At 53.2% G+C, this 14,837-nt stretch overlaps 1 protein-coding gene across 4 annotated transcripts; it reads right to left on the reverse strand.

The window, feature by feature from the left end:
* Positions 1-6,179: 6,179 nt before the first annotated feature.
* Positions 6,180-14,823, reverse strand: NLE1 (notchless homolog 1). 4 transcript variants are annotated; one of them, XM_054210171.1, is made up of 13 exons: positions 14,805-14,823; positions 13,700-13,843; positions 13,402-13,619; positions 13,238-13,317; positions 12,864-12,940; positions 11,395-11,492; positions 9,783-9,975; positions 9,167-9,302; positions 8,732-8,778; positions 8,362-8,564; positions 7,251-7,410; positions 7,090-7,160; positions 6,180-6,612 (listed from the first exon to the last, which is right to left on the reverse strand). In XM_054210171.1, the coding sequence occupies exons 2-13, from the start codon at positions 13,838-13,840 to the stop codon at positions 6,600-6,602; spliced, it is 1,437 nt and encodes a 478-aa protein (XP_054066146.1). In that variant the 5' UTR covers positions 13,841-13,843; positions 14,805-14,823; the 3' UTR covers positions 6,180-6,599. The 4 variants fall into 4 exon arrangements, with proteins under 4 accessions (XP_054066146.1, XP_054066145.1, XP_054066147.1 ...); XM_054210170.1 differs by lacking the exon at positions 14,805-14,823 and adding an exon at positions 14,131-14,155; XM_054210172.1 differs by lacking the exons at positions 13,238-13,317; positions 13,402-13,619; positions 13,700-13,843; positions 14,805-14,823 and having other exon boundaries at positions 9,783-9,815; positions 9,901-9,975; positions 12,864-12,934.
* Positions 14,824-14,837: the final 14 nt, after the last annotated feature.

The following is a 14,837-nucleotide window of genomic DNA, read 5'->3' on the forward strand; positions in this document are numbered from 1 at the left end:
GGCTCCTGAGGGGCCCCCCCTTCACCCCTCAGGAGGCACCCCCAGGGCCACCCCATGTCCTCGCCCCAGCGCCAGGGCAGAGACGCCAAACTCGAGTTCAGCCCCCCACACCTGGCTCTCACTTTTAACGCTTGCTGTATTTCACTTGAGCCATTTCCTCGGCGGCCTCAGGCCCACCTGCTGGTGAGGACAAAGCTGGGGGGGCCACCAGGAGAGGAGGGAGAGCCGGAGGCGCCGCACAAGCCAGCTGCCCACAGCACGGAGCGAGGCAGGGCGAGAGCCGGGATGGCCACGCAGCAGCCAGAGGCGGGAAGGCAGGTATTTGATCGTCTGCTTTGCTGCCAGGACAGCGATAGCGCTTACCCAGCACCTCCAGGCTCGCATGGTCTCAACGCTGTCCCTGCTCCATTAGTAAGCAAGACTCTATGGTAGACCTAATACAATGAATGGAGCAGCAATGGAGGAACAAGCATGCAAAATGCCCTAAGCCAAAGACACTTCAAGTTGCTCGTGCTCTCTATAAGGAGAATAACCTCTTTAATTTACAGCCTCTGCCTCCCAGCACTTTTAGATCAGCCTGGGGCTGTTTACAGCAACGTGTACAAACATTAGAAAAAACAACCAGCCACCACACACCAGTCACATGGAGCCTTTGACCTTCACCTCCAGATCTACATAATTAGCTCCTTTCCTTTGCTTTCCATTCCTTACTGCTCTCTTCCCCTTCTCGCTGTCCCTGTCTCCATCACACCACCTCAGCATCCCTGGGCTGTTTCAGGCCTCCCCGATACCACTGTCTGTCCCAGATGGGCAGGGCCACCCCCCTGGCACTGACACTGCAGCAGCAGGAATTAACCGTCCACTGAAGTTACAGTTGACACAAGGTGTTGGGATCACACAGGGCAGAGCTGGGACCTGACATAGCTGTGCTGCACCTTCTCTCACATGAGATACAGGGTCTGCTTTCATCGCCGCTAGACCAAAATAGAGACTGAGCAGAGAGTTACACGGTTGGTCCTCTCCCTATTCTTCCTTTATCTCCCTTTGCTTTCTGTCACTCAAAACCAAGCACTACTGGAGCTGTGTGCATGTCAAAACCTCCACAGCTAGAGACTTCTCCAAATGCAACACACCTGGATAAAAAAAACCAAACTATCCAGCAAGTGATACTTAAGGGACCTTTGACAGCTTTATAAAGGAAGCTGTAAGCTCCAGACATTACATGGAGGCATCAGAAGAATCCTAGGACATCTGTTTTGTGCCAAAGAGAACCAAAGGGCTTAAATCCCCTCAAGACTGAATCCTCTCTTTATTTTCTGAAGATCTGAGCCCCCATCCAAAATCCGTTCATGTCACTAACCTAACAAACAAACCAGAGAAAGAGAAGCTGACCAAGTAATTTCAGCAGCTCAGAACACCCCCATGGAAGGAATAAATGAGATGTAAAAATATTCCAAGTTAATCATAAATTAAGGTGTTGGTAGTAACACAGACGCTTTCTAGTACGCATTCACAGTGCCCCTTTAAAACCAGGAAAAAGCCCACAAGTCTCAATGTGTTAAATATTCTGATTCAGAAAATAATTTCCCTGAGAATTGGCTGTTTATTGCCATCCACTGATTCTCACATTCAGTATTAATCCTCTCAGCATCAGCGCGTATCCTCACCCCAAAGTCAATGTCACAAGCTGCATTTTAGAGAAGCTAAAAAAAAAAAAAAAATGCAGAAAGATGCCTTTTGAACACAGAAAGCCACTTCAGGAATTTCTAAGCCACCCATTCTGCATTACACTTCAAAAACGAGACACATTTCACAGCATCTCTGATGTCCTTTTGTCCCCATAATGGGGCTGGAGCCCTCGAGCAGGTTTGTTTCAGCACAGCAAGGACAAAACAGCCAGGAGCGGCAGGGAGGTTTGACCAGAATAACTAAACACGCTGCCGTCGCACTGGGATTCGAACGGGATCGGAAGGGCCAAGGTCTGAAAAACCGCTCGACGAAGGACTGCGGGATTTGCATGCAGGTCACTCATTTGAGCTGGGTCCTTGATTAGCATCTGGGAGAGCTTCTAGGTGTCAATATTCCCAGCACTGGCAGACTACAATAAACCTATTTACAAACAGCACCTTTGCTTGATTTTGCTGCCGAGAGAGGTCAGAGGCAGAACGGACTGAATTCACTCGCCTTTCCCAAAGGGAGCCTCGTTACTAGAGATGTTGGGAGAGTGATGCAGGGTAACTCCATGGGGCTCATGCTGCTCCTCCCTCGCCCAAGGAATACGGACAGATATTCGCCATTTAGTGCTGGCAGGCAGCGGCAGCCCTGCAGCACTCGGAGGGATGCACTGCTCTGCTCTGACAAGCCACGCGGCAGGACAATAAAATACTCAGCACGCTCAAAAAGCACGGCTGGGCTGTGGGCACCAGTACCCTGTGTAACTGATCACAGTGATTCTTCAAAAGCACAGAGTACTGTGTCCTGAGTTTGTTTATTTTTAACATCATACCGTGCAAGAACTGCAGCCCACTGACAGAGACCACCACCGACCTACAGCTCAGCAAGGACCACCAATTTACAGGATCAGAGTGACAAAAACACAGAATAACTGCACTGGAGACGGATTTGTGGCTCTTTCCAGCTGCACTACATTGCTTCAGCCAAATTAGTCCCTCAGATGTGAGCCAGGACTCATGATCACAAAAGCAACAGATCTAGGAATGAATTAGCACCTTCCAGGTTGCTTGTCTGAATACACAGAAGTACACTTTCATCTGGTAGCAGCTCCCCAGAACACAGACATCACTGTTCTGAGTTTCCCTAATACCTTTCATCCTCAAAAGCACTAATGGTCTTCACAGTAAGCCCTTTTCTGCCATACCACCAAAATGCAGCCCTTTCTGAGGTAGAAACACATAGAATCATAGAATGGTTTGGGTTGGAAGGGACCTTAAAGATCATCTTGATCCAAGCCCCTACCACGGGCAGGGACATCTCCCACTAAACTGGGTTGTTCCCAATGTTCATACAGAACAACAAATGATTATTTTCTTCCTGTTCATCACAAGATTTTTCTCGTATCTCTCTCCAGGCTATAAACATGCACGTGGAAGTTAGATTACTGATCTGGGAAAAAGATCAGGAGATCAGCTGAGTGGCACAGAACACGAACGTGTGGCTCCAAGGACCCAAGACGAAGGGAACCCAACATGTACACCACTTGGCCTGCCCTCCTGCATGGGTAAGCAGAAGACACAGCCCCAAGAACAGTTTTGTAAGCATGCTAAGGCCTCACTTCTCTAAATCAGCCCGAAAAGACAGGAGTCTGGCACCATCCTGCTCATCTCAGTGCTATCCAAAGATTTACTTCCCTCTAGGTGTGCTTACCATTTTCTTCTCTCCTTCCATCTCTCCCTCCACCATACCCAGGAATTTATGAGACAGGTAAACCCCTCTCAGAGGACTGGCATGCTTCCCAGTCCTTATCAGCACTGTCCTCCCATTGAGGATTTGTAACAAAATTAATGGTGGCATTGGCTGAGCTATCACACCTTTTAAAGGAGAAAGTGTCAGTGGGCTCCACGGGACAAACAGTTTCCGGATATGCTTAAAATTATTCCTATATTACCAGTGAAAACTAATGCCCTTGTGGTAGGCACACCTGTGTGGTACACTTGAGTAACTCGGCAGAAACTGGATTGAAACACAGGAGCAGATACTGAGATTCCTATCGCACAGCACTGGAAAAGTTCATGTGTTTCAGCGGGTATTTTGTAAGGTTAGCGATGCAGTTCCCAGAAAAGCAATCAGAAAGCTCCAGCCTACCTTCTAGATTTATCCTTTAACAAAAAGTAACGTCTTCCCCATTATCACCAACGACCCAAATCTGCAACTGCAATTCTAAAAATTAGCTAATTAAAGCTCACATTACCATTGCCAGCAGAGTGAGGAAGCTTGCACGTTTGCTTCGCCTCCTGCCAAAAAGAAGCCAGCCCCGAAGCAAAGGGCAGCAGCTCTTCCCCAGCGCATGAGAGCAGGCAGGAGACTGCAGAGCGAGGCCCGGGAAGTGCCGCACTCAAATAAAACTGGGAGGAGTGTTACAGGATTGCTGAGGAATACAGCTGGAACGGGGCCAGCACTTAGTATGCATGAAGGCTGGTACTGTATGAATGATTAAAATAGTAACAACTCCTTAGATAGGAAAATATGATTTGGTCTATGTGCAAACCCATCACATAGTGTAGTTCAAAATCCACCCACTATCAGGTCACAGAAAGATTAAGGCCAAGATAAGCTTATTTTGGTGTAAACTTAGTTGCAAGGCCCTCTCTCTCTTCAAAAGGTCTCACTTTGCTTTGGAAAAGCTTTCTGCTCCAGCATTAGGGAGGGGGGTTTTCATTGAACTCCATTCAGTGCTTAATACCCCAGAAGCAGAGTCTGAAGGGATGGCAGGAGCTAGCCTAGGTTAGGAGCACAGCCGGAGGGCACAGTGATTGCTTTGGTTTGGAAATCAGTGGAGAAGGAAGTGACCTTTAGGTACACGTACACACACACACGGCCAAGCCAGTCCCCGCAGTCAGGATCACTTCCCCTGGCTCTGATACACCCCCACTTCTAACACAAAACGCACCATAGATTAACAGGGCACAGTGACTCCGTTCAGCACTTTGGGAGAAGAAGCAGAGAACGATGCTTCTTCCCTCAGAAAGAGCCACATACAACCAGGAGCTGCTGAAGCTGCTGCTTTCAGCAAGTCAAACCCAGAGACACGGAGCTGAACTCCCAAGGGCGGATCGTTTCCTTTAGCACAGGCAGCCCAAAAAACCTTGCAAAACGGGCAGGCTTCTCGCCTCTTACCAGAGATCTGTCAGCTGCACATGTGCTCCTCTCCTTCCCAAGGCCACGGCAGTCTGGGGAGGCAGAATTATCAGCCACAGTTTTCAATCACTCTCTGTCCCACTACATTTACCTTAGCTAATTATGAAAGATTTTGTTTATGCAGATGGATGCAACATGGCCTTCACCGTCAGCAAGAACCAGCTGGAGGAAGCACGTTAATGAAAGAGCAGGTATAGGATATTGAGTTCTTCCCAAAAGATCCCATGAAGATAGAGCCTGCTGACTTGGCTGGCAGAGATACTAACAACAGGAACCACTATTTCTTCTCAGTCATGTTAAAGATTTAACCCTTTATTCTAGTCTTTTGCTCACCTGAACACTTGCAGACAAGCAAATGGCCATTACTGCACTATTAACTCTCCAAAGCAATCCTGCCAACAGGAATAAAGTCCTAAAATGCATCTTCTGCAGCTGAGAAGCATCTGAGACCCAAACTCCTGTTCTGAATTGCAGTAATCACTGGGTGGCTACTGCAGTATGAGGGCTATTGAGAACGTTTTGGCCTTCACGCTAGCTTGCTGCAACTAAATCAGACAATATAATCTCCGTTCCTTATTAATCACACCTTGATTTTCACCGTTTCGTAAGCATCCTGGAAATAAACACTAAATCCAGGTCTATTGACCTCATGATTGTTGGAAACCTGAATTGACTTATAAAAAGGCTCATAAGCAAGCTTGCAAATATATAACTGACAGTGTGAATCCCTCTCACCCACTGGGCAAGTAAATGCACTTGAGAAATTCCAGAAGGAGCCAACTCTGTGTAATGGAAGATTTGCCATGTACTGTGACAGTCCCAGCTCTGCTGTCAGCACGTATCCAGGGCAAGGGACAAACACCACCCAAAATGCCTGCTCCATTCCTCTTCCCCACCCCTTCCTTTCTTCCTTCCTTCCTTCCTTCCTTCCCCCCCGAGCTGGCAGTGGATGGGAAACAGGCACTCCCTCCTGTCCAGAGGCAGAAGTGCCTAATTTCCCCATTTCTAAGAACCACTGAGACCTGAAAACTCAGCACAGCTCTAGCAGTTGTTTGAAGTCCATGCCTGTTGCACCCTGAATGGACGAGTGAGTTATCTGCTGTGGATGCGGAGGATCACTAACAGATAATGCTCAGCACAGCCCACAGGGAAATGGGCTGAGAGGAAAGGCAAAACCTTACTGGAATAAGGAGAAGCCCCGAGACCTTATTCTCAGCAGATCTTTGTCCCAGGCATGCAGCCCAGCACAATTCTGCAATGTAATGATGTGCTGAATTTTCCCCTCCCTCCCACCCTCCCTCTCTGAAGGTCACACAAGGACAACCCCTTCTGTTCCCGCTAAAAGCCTCTTCCCTGCAGGATTCTTCACACAGCCAGAAAGGGCATGAGCTGTCCCCCACCCTTCGCTTGCCCCTTTCAAGGGGACAGGCTACTGTTAAGGCTGAAATCTCAATAAAGAGCCAGTTGAGATGGAGGCAGATGAGATATCCCTCCTGTAAAGTTCAGAGTAAATCATCCTGCAAAGCACAGCTCTTAATAAGAACTAGAATTAAAATTTCCTTAAATAAATGTAAGGAGAAAGTCCATGAGGGAGAGCAGCCAACAGGAATAAGGAGTCGTGCTTGGGCCAGTCTCTGTTGTCCATCACCTCGCAGATCTCCCGGGCAGATTGTGCCAAGGGCAGGCCAGCTTAGGACGGGACAAGCGGCTTCGTGCCACTGCTCCTATCGACGCCATCTGCAAATGGAAAGAGCCGTTATATCCCTGTGGTCCGGCTCAGCAGGTACCGTACGAGAGCAGTGCAGCAGGGGCCTGGGGACCGGGTTCCTTCATCAGCCATAGTCAAATGGCAACCAGCTCACAGGAATTTGTCTGTCTGCATAACTGGGAGACGGAGGAAGGTGAGAAAAGAAGGGTCTGACCGACTGGTGCAACTGTTCCTTCCCCTCTCCAGGAGCCAAAATGTCTGAGTCAAATTTCACTACTGACTGCTCAGTTGGAGGGACTCTGCTTTCTAGACATCTCCCAAGGGACAGCAGCAGTTCCTGCCCTGAGGGAGGTCACGTCTGCAAGCTGGAATTTGGCCCAGTGCTGTGCTCTCTGCAAGGAGAGATGAGGCCCTAACCGTGCAGGTCTCTGCAAGGAGACAGCAGCTCCTGAAGGACATGTGAGGTAGCCGCAACATCCTCTATGGACAGACAACAGGTTACTTACATCCGCAAACATTTATCCTTCCCTCCACTCGCTACCCGCTGTCCGTCCGGGCTCCAATCTGTTGCATACACCTAGTATTAGGGAAAGACACAGTTATCTCTGCTGGGAGGAGGAGTTGTTCCTGCTTCTCTCAAACACCTCGACTCGACCAGACACCTCACCTCATCTGCATGGCCAGGCAGATCGATGGCCAGTTTCTTCATCTTGGCATCCCAGACCTTCAGTGTGCTGTCACTGCTCCCGCTCACCAGCAAGCGGCTGTCGGCTGACCAGGCGATCTGATACACAGCTGAGACGTGCCCTCTCAGTGACGTCAGGTACCTGGTGCGGAGGAGGCATGAAGACGCCGTTAGAGGAACGGGCAGCTGGGTCTGTTCCAAACCTGCCCTTGCCCAGCCTTTGTGTTTCTCCTCTACCTATGAGCAAACAAGCACAGTCATGGGATGCTCAGCACACCCCAAACCAGCACACACAAGGCAGTCAATTGCTATACAGAGTCCAAAGTCCACGTCTAAAAATCCTCCCAGATGGGCTCAGAGCCTTCTAGAGGACAGAGGGCTCTTCATCTCAGCTCCTCTGCCAAGAAACCCTTATCCAGCAGGCAACACTACAGCCTCACCATGCAGACGTGTCCTCCTCTCTGGCTGAGCAGCCTGGCTTTAGAAGGACCATTAAAATTACTGATATGAACCCAAGCTCATCAGTACAAAGGCAAAACCAGGGAAGGACCACTGCCCCAGCGAGCTCACCAACACTCTAGCAGAAGGTTAAAAGCTGGACTACAGGAGCATCCAAACACCAATAGCATCATTTGTAATTACAAGAATTTGCATCGTCCAGAACAAGCTGTTCTCTGGCACAGGAACCATTTAAACTGGGTCAGTCTACAGCGTGCAACACACACGTCTTCAGGAGGGCAGCCGAGTGGAACGTCCCACCCCACCACGGCTGCGCCTGCCCTGGAGAACTGACCCTGCAGCAGGCAGAACGTGCCGCACGGGTGCCAGGCAGTGCTGTGGCTGGGTTACAGCGTGGTTGCACACACCCGGCCAAGCACAGACCCCATAACACAAGAAGTGCTGGAGAAGGGACTTCCCAAGGGCAGGGAGAGATAGAGGCAGCAGAATTACTTTGCATGAGTTCAGGCTACGGAGATGCTGAACACACCACGGAGTTGCTGGCAATGACACTGGAGCCCATCTCTGCGTAACCTGTGCATTACACGCAGACGTCATACAAGCACCACCTCTGTAACACAACAAACCAACTCACTTTCCTGTCCTACCATCCCAGAGCTTTATGGACTTGTCAAAGGAAGCACTGGCTATTAGCCGGGTGTCTGGCGAGAACAGCACTTGGTTAATCAATGCTTGGTGGCCTGTCATTCTCTCCAGTGGCTTCTTGTCTTCTGCTGGTCTCCAAAGGAACAGCGTGAAATCATCTGAGCCCGAGACAAGCCTCTCCGGTTCCTGGCCCTGAGAAAGGGATGAAAGAACCCAAGTCTCATACAAGCCAGGTGTGGAGAACTCGGAAGCACACCAGTGCTGGCGTCAACAGCCAACTGTTGTTTACTGTACAAGTCCGTGTTTACTGCTTCCACCAGTAATAGTCTTAGAAATGACAGCAGGGACAAGAGACTTACCCTGACTTGGTCATACCTCTGCCGTGCCTTGTCCTTCAGTTCTGCCACTGAGAGAGGGAAAGGGAGAGGGGAAGATTGAGAGATTTGCAATCCTTAGGTGAAAGGAAACTTTATAACCCTGTGATGCCAATTCCAACCCTGGCTCCATGGGCCAGACAGACACATTTATGACTGCTCAGCCACTTCCTCTTTGCCAAGGACAATACTGGGAGCAAAAGCTCTTGAAAACAGGGTGGCCTTGCTATCCCCAAGACTGCTTGACTCTGTGCGTGGACAAGGAAGATCATGGCTTCCAGCACGACCAACACCAGCAGAAGACCTGCTTCCAGCTCTCAAGATTGCTTTGGCTCATGGCAACATTAAGAAGAGACATCAGGTCTCCTCACTATCCTTCCCACCGCCTCCCCCAGCCTACAACACGGGTGCTGCACTTACAGGAGCCGCTCACATCCTGTGGGTTGATGGTGGCTTCAGCAGGTTCAAAGGCACCAGTGCGGAGAACATAGTCGGTGCTAAGGGCCATGGTGTTCACCCAGTGAGCGTGGCCCTGCAAGGTGCGGCACAGGACCCCCTGGAAAGAAAAACACCCCCTTGGAGAGGAACAGGCAGGACAGAGCCAGACTGCGTAGGACCCACCAGACCCACCATGCTGCAGGGACCAACCTTAGACTTTCCAAACCATCTTGCCCAAGAGGAAGGCAGGACTGTAGCCAGGCTTAGAGCCAGGCTTAGCAGGGAAGAAATGACACTGCTGAGCTTTAGGGACTGCTTTCCTGCAGGTCCCTGCAAGGAACCCACCAGCACAGGTCGCTCCAGGGATGTTTCCAGCTTCTAGTCACATTTTATGCTTTTAGGGATGAAAACATTGCACAACAGCTATCTCTTCCAAACAGTGCTAAGCAACAGGCTCTGCTGGGTCAAGAGGACACAGCACCCACACTGCACCTCCATCTTCCAGGGCACAAGCTGTCCCAGAAGAGCACACAAAGCTACAACACAGCGCGTCCAGCCCCCTCTGCCAGCAGCCCCCAGGGCTGTACGCCTCACTCACGTCCTGGGTCCTCCAGACTTTGATGGTCCTGTCCTGGGAGGAGGAATAGAGCAAGCCATCGCCTCCCCACTTCACACACGTCACCGACTGCGTGTGGCTTGTGAGGATTTTGTCGCACCTGCCCATCAGTGTGTCCCAGATGCGGATGCTGCCATCCTTGGAGGCACTCGCCAGGTAGCGGCACTCTGGGTTTCTGGGCAAAAAGAAGATCAAATCCATTTGCACAGTGCACAGAGCTCCTCCACCAAGCTCCTTCCCCATCAGCCCCAGACGATTCAAGGGCCCAGAAGTTGATAAAAAACAACTTTCTCTTTTGGCTTAAGACAAGAGAGCCTAGGCAGGGGCAGAGTGCTGACCTATGGAGAACAAGATCCCACAAGGTATGGGAGAGGCAGACAGATGCTTCCTTTCAAACGGACTCCCGCGCTGCACGCTGGAGGCATCAATCCAGGGTAAACCTGGCACCTGAGCGCTTGGCAATGACCTTGTTTTCACAGGAGGCAGCTTCAACCTGCTGGCTAATGAGGAGACAACAAACCAGCACCTTCCCCGGGAAATGGGGAGAACCTTGGGCAGGGGGTCAGTCTGTCCTACCCAGGCAGCAGAGACCAGCAGCAACCGGAATGCATCAAATGCTCCCCCCTGCCTGTGCCGCGCTTTGTCTCCAGCAGGAAACATGCCAGCCCGCGGACACAGAGTGCAACGTCCATCCACGCGGCTCAGCGGGCAAATTTAACACATCTGTAAGCAGCTGCCCTCTGTCCTTTGCACAACATCTTTATCACTCAGCACAGTTTTAACATCAAAGCAAGTGGTCCCTGGCAGCCGCAGCAGTGAGGAAGAGCATGGCCTCTCCTGTTGTGCAGGAACTGAGCGGGGAGTGCAGCTGGATGGAGACAGAGCAGCAGAGCCCTGGCAGGGTCATCTCCCTCCTCTCCCATTTCCTCATCCTCCTTTATAATCAGTTTTTGCTAATCTAGGTAATTGTTTGCAAATAGATGGAGTTTCTTACTGGCAAATTCAATTTGCAGGGCTCTGCTCTGAAGGGCCCTTTTTCTTTCTTTTTATTTATTTATTTCTCTAATGTCTTGGATTATTGGTTACAACTGTCCCCCTCCACCCATCTCTCCCAGACAGAGCTTTAGCTGATCGAGGGGATAAGGGGACTGCACAGTTCATCAGCCCTCATGATAAATCAACAGGACGAGAAGGCAACCAGGACGCAGGAGAGCAGAACGGGAGTGCTCTGCAGAGGCTGCGCTCGGGCACCGCGCGGGCAGGCTTTCCTGCTCCCAGCTCAGCACGCCGGGGAGCAGCACATCAAATGTTCCTCCAGCATCATGAGGACACTGTATGTCTTTTATACAGGGGAAAAGAGGCACAGCCTGGCAGTGGTATGCCCAGCACCCTCACAGGGACCGTGAGCAGTGGCTGGGACTCCTGGCTCCGAGCTGGATGTGTTTTTCCCGCCCCACCTTGGAGGCCATTCTCCTGCACGCAACCCCTCTGCGCACTGTAACAGGAGAAAGGCAAACAGGAGCAGTGCCCTTCAGGTCAGACTGCTCTTTTCCATCCGAGTAAAGGCAAAGGGCTGGGCTGGCCCTTCACTTACATGTGGAGCGGCTCCCAGCACAGACACGTGATCCATTTGGAGTGGCCGGAGAGCACCCGGCCAATCTGATTGCCAGTGGCTGGGTCCCAGAGAAATATCTGCCCAAGAGAGAAAGCAAGAGGGTCGCGTCAGGCCACACACATCATGTGAATCCCAGAAACGTTCAGGCTCTGTTTAGAAAGGATAGGTGTCCTTGGGGTCGCATTTACATTGGCAGAAGCAGGGAGCAGAAAGGGGGGGGGGACAGGAGGGTTGGATGCCTTTCCCGATCCCTGCAGCCATCAGCTGACATCGCAAAGCATGAGACCCAATTGCCCTCCTCTCCGCCTAAAACGCTGCCGCTACAAAAATATCTGCCTCAACGCAAAACCAATCCAGGTCCCCAAAAAGCCAGCCTGAGCCTCTGACATCCTGTGCCAGAGAGTTAGTGACTGTTTGCAGAGCACCATGAAAGCCAGAGCGCGCTAAATGCTACTTATTATCGGATTCTGTGGGTGGGACACATGCTGGTTTTCTCTTGTTTTTTCACTCTCTACATAAATGTTCATCCAAAGAGCCAAGGCATTAGTCATCCGCTACTTAAGAACCTGGGAGAAACAGGGAAACGGAGGATAAGCAGCTCCCTGGGTTAGATTAAAGCCAGAATAGCACCAAACCAGGGCAGAGCCACCCTGGCCTGGCCCGTGTCCCCGTGGCTGGTATCAAAGCAGCCCAAAGGCGCGGCCACTCAGAAACAGAGCACGGGACAGCAGCGCTTGGCAGCTCCGTGGCCACTCTCATTGCTCACAGACTGCTCAAAGGTCATATCAAGCGACTGTCCCTCTGCACGTCCGTGTTACTGACTCACTTCTAATCGCCCAAAAGTGCTCCCGCTTCCCCGGGCGTTTCTGTGCACGCCTTAAGTGCGCACATTTTGCCCCACAGCCGGGGCAGGGCCTACTTCGCATTCCTGTAAGAGGGAATTTGGCTGCGTCTGAGCGGGAGCACTGCGAAACAGGCTGCTGCTGCACGGCTGGGTCATGCGAACAGCAGCCCTGGCTTGGCCGGGCGATACCCCTTCTCGCTCCAGACACCTCCCTCGTCATGGAGCCGTCTGCCAAGGACCACAGCCAAAGCCTGGACTCTTTCCTGCACAGAGGGAAAAGCATCTGCCACAAGACAGCAGGGCTCAGTGGCACGAGGTCTGCAAAGGCGACAAAGCCAGAGCCCTGCCCAGCACAGAGTTCAGAGACGCCACTTGCAACTATTGCAACGCATCCACACGCACAGCTCCTCTGGGGAACAGGAATCCTGCTCACAACAACTGGACACACTCCTCACATCCCAGAAAAAACAAGTTTTTGCCCCTAATGCCCCGAAGCTCCTTTATCAGGTTTCATTTTCGTTCAGAACAGGGCTGCAGAGGGTCTCCGTGCTCCCACAGACATCCCCAGCGCAGCCGGACGAGGGAGCTGGGAGCTAACACGTACCTGGCTGTTCTTGCAGCCCGAAGCCAGCTTCTTGCCGTCGGGCGACCAGGCGATGCTGAGCACCCAGTGCCGGTGACCTGGCAGAGAGAGCACGAGCAGGCGTGAGCAGAGAGCCACGAGTGTCCCCAGTGTCCCAGCACGCAGCCGCCCTGAGACAGGACTGGAGGTAGGAGGACCCCTCTGTGTTCCTCCTGGCCAGACCCTCTTCCTCCACACTGTTAGTGAAAGAGGGTCACTCCCTCCCGGAGCCACAGTCCCAGCCTGTATGGCTCAGACTGCAGCCAGGCTCTGCTCTGTTGGTCCCCCGGAGCAGACAGGGGGTCCCTGAGGGAGGAGGGTCAGGAGCTGCCCTCCTGGGACACCCCTGCACCCACCTTTGGCCGTGAACTGCGGCGTCTCCGTGCTGAGGTCCCAGAAGCGGACAGTGGTGTCTCCAGAGCCGCTCGCCAGGTACCTGGGAGAGGAGGAAGAGCCCAGCTGAGCGTGGGGGGCACAAGAGCAGCCACTGAGCCCCCCACCTGCAGCCAGACCCTCGTACTTTCCCGTGGGGCTAAAGGCCACGGAGATGACGGCCTCGGTGTGTCCCTCCAGGGAGCTGGTGCAGCGGGTCACGGCCCGCACCCTGAACACCGCCTGGGGCTGGTAGATGATGTCCAGGACCTTCTCCGTCTCCACGCTCTGCCCTGCCAGGGTCTTCTCCAGCGACGCCACGATCTCGGCATCGTGGACGAAGAAGGCCAGAGGCACCGGCTCATCCTGGAGGAGAAAAGGCAGGAGGGGTAGCGAGGGGAGGGCTCGGGGGGTGCCGGGGGAGCTCGGGGCGGGGGGTGTCTCACCTTCTGCAGGAGGGCATTGCAGACCAGCTGCAGCTTGTCCGGGGTGATGGTGACCGGGACGTCGAAGGGAGAGCCCAGGGACTCCCCCGCCTCGTCCCGGAACTGGATCAGGAGCCGCTGCACGTCCTCGTCCGGCGACATGGTCTGCGGGACAGCGGGCTCAGGGCGGGGACCGCACCGGGGACAGGGGAGCAGCCCCGCAGCCCCCACCCGCCCGGGGTGGAAGGAGCCGCTACGAGGAAACGCGGCGCGGATCCCGTGGGAGGGAGAAACACCCAGCCGGGTCCCACGCGGGACGGGGACAGGAGAAGCCCCACAGGGGAACGCCGGGGGACGGCAGGGGGCCCCGGAGCGCCCCGGCTCCCCCACACCCGCCCCTCGCGGTCGCGGTCCCCGTCCCGCTCCCCTCCATCGGCCCCGGCCCCGCTCACCGCCTCCATGTGCGCGCGCGGCCCACGTGCGCCGGAAGCGGCCCCTCGCGGCGAGAGGCGCTCAGCGCCGCGCTGCTGCCCCCTAGCGGCCGGCGGTGGGGACGGCGCCGCGCCCGGGGGCGGGCGGGTTCGAGCCCCCGGTGGGCGCGTTCCGTCCCGGGGGTTGGGGGGGCAGCGGGCGCCGGGTCCGATCCAGGGCATTTCCTATGGTGACCACGCCACTGACTTTTACCGTTGAGAAGCAGCAAAACCAGGTCAAATTACCCCAAATATCCCTTCCAATAAAAAACTAAGCCAGTGCTGCAGCCAGCCCAGTTGCGGGGTGCATAAACCCTTCAGGGTGAAGGGAGAAGGGCAGGAGCTGCAATGAAACATGGTTTATTCACCATATTCACCGGCTCCTCGGGCTGGCCAGGAGCGAGGGAGATCTTGCACTGAGCCTCGAATCTGCCACCCAAACCATAACACAACAAGAATGTAAACGTCACCCATCCCATCCGGCACAAACCAGTAAGAACCACAGCGACCATCAGGCACCCACAACCCCAGAGATCAACACCCCATCGAATCTAAACACTGCTTTTTCCCCTCAGAGAGGGGGCAGAGGCCCCGTGAACAAGGTGAAGCGCTGGCAGGGACTTCTCCCTTCTTCTATTGACAGACGTTTTTCTTACCAGTCTCCAGGAGCTGCAGCACTTCAGGTCTTT

This window comes from Rissa tridactyla, chromosome 7 (assembly GCF_028500815.1).
Source record: "Rissa tridactyla isolate bRisTri1 chromosome 7, bRisTri1.patW.cur.20221130, whole genome shotgun sequence".
NCBI lineage: Eukaryota > Metazoa > Chordata > Aves > Charadriiformes > Laridae > Rissa > Rissa tridactyla.

What these genes read in the sequence shown, in the direction of transcription:
- NLE1 (XM_054210170.1), bottom strand. An exon ending in GCAATGCCCTCCTGCAGAAG is followed by an intron (nt 13,620 to 13,699) that starts GTGAGACACCCC and finishes TTTCTCCTCCAG; the next exon opens with GATGAGCCGGTGCCTCTGGC. An exon ending in AAGTCTGGAGGACCCAGGAC is followed by an intron (nt 9,303 to 9,782) that starts GTGAGTGAGGCG and finishes TTTTCTTTCCAG; the next exon opens with GGGGTCCTGTGCCGCACCTT.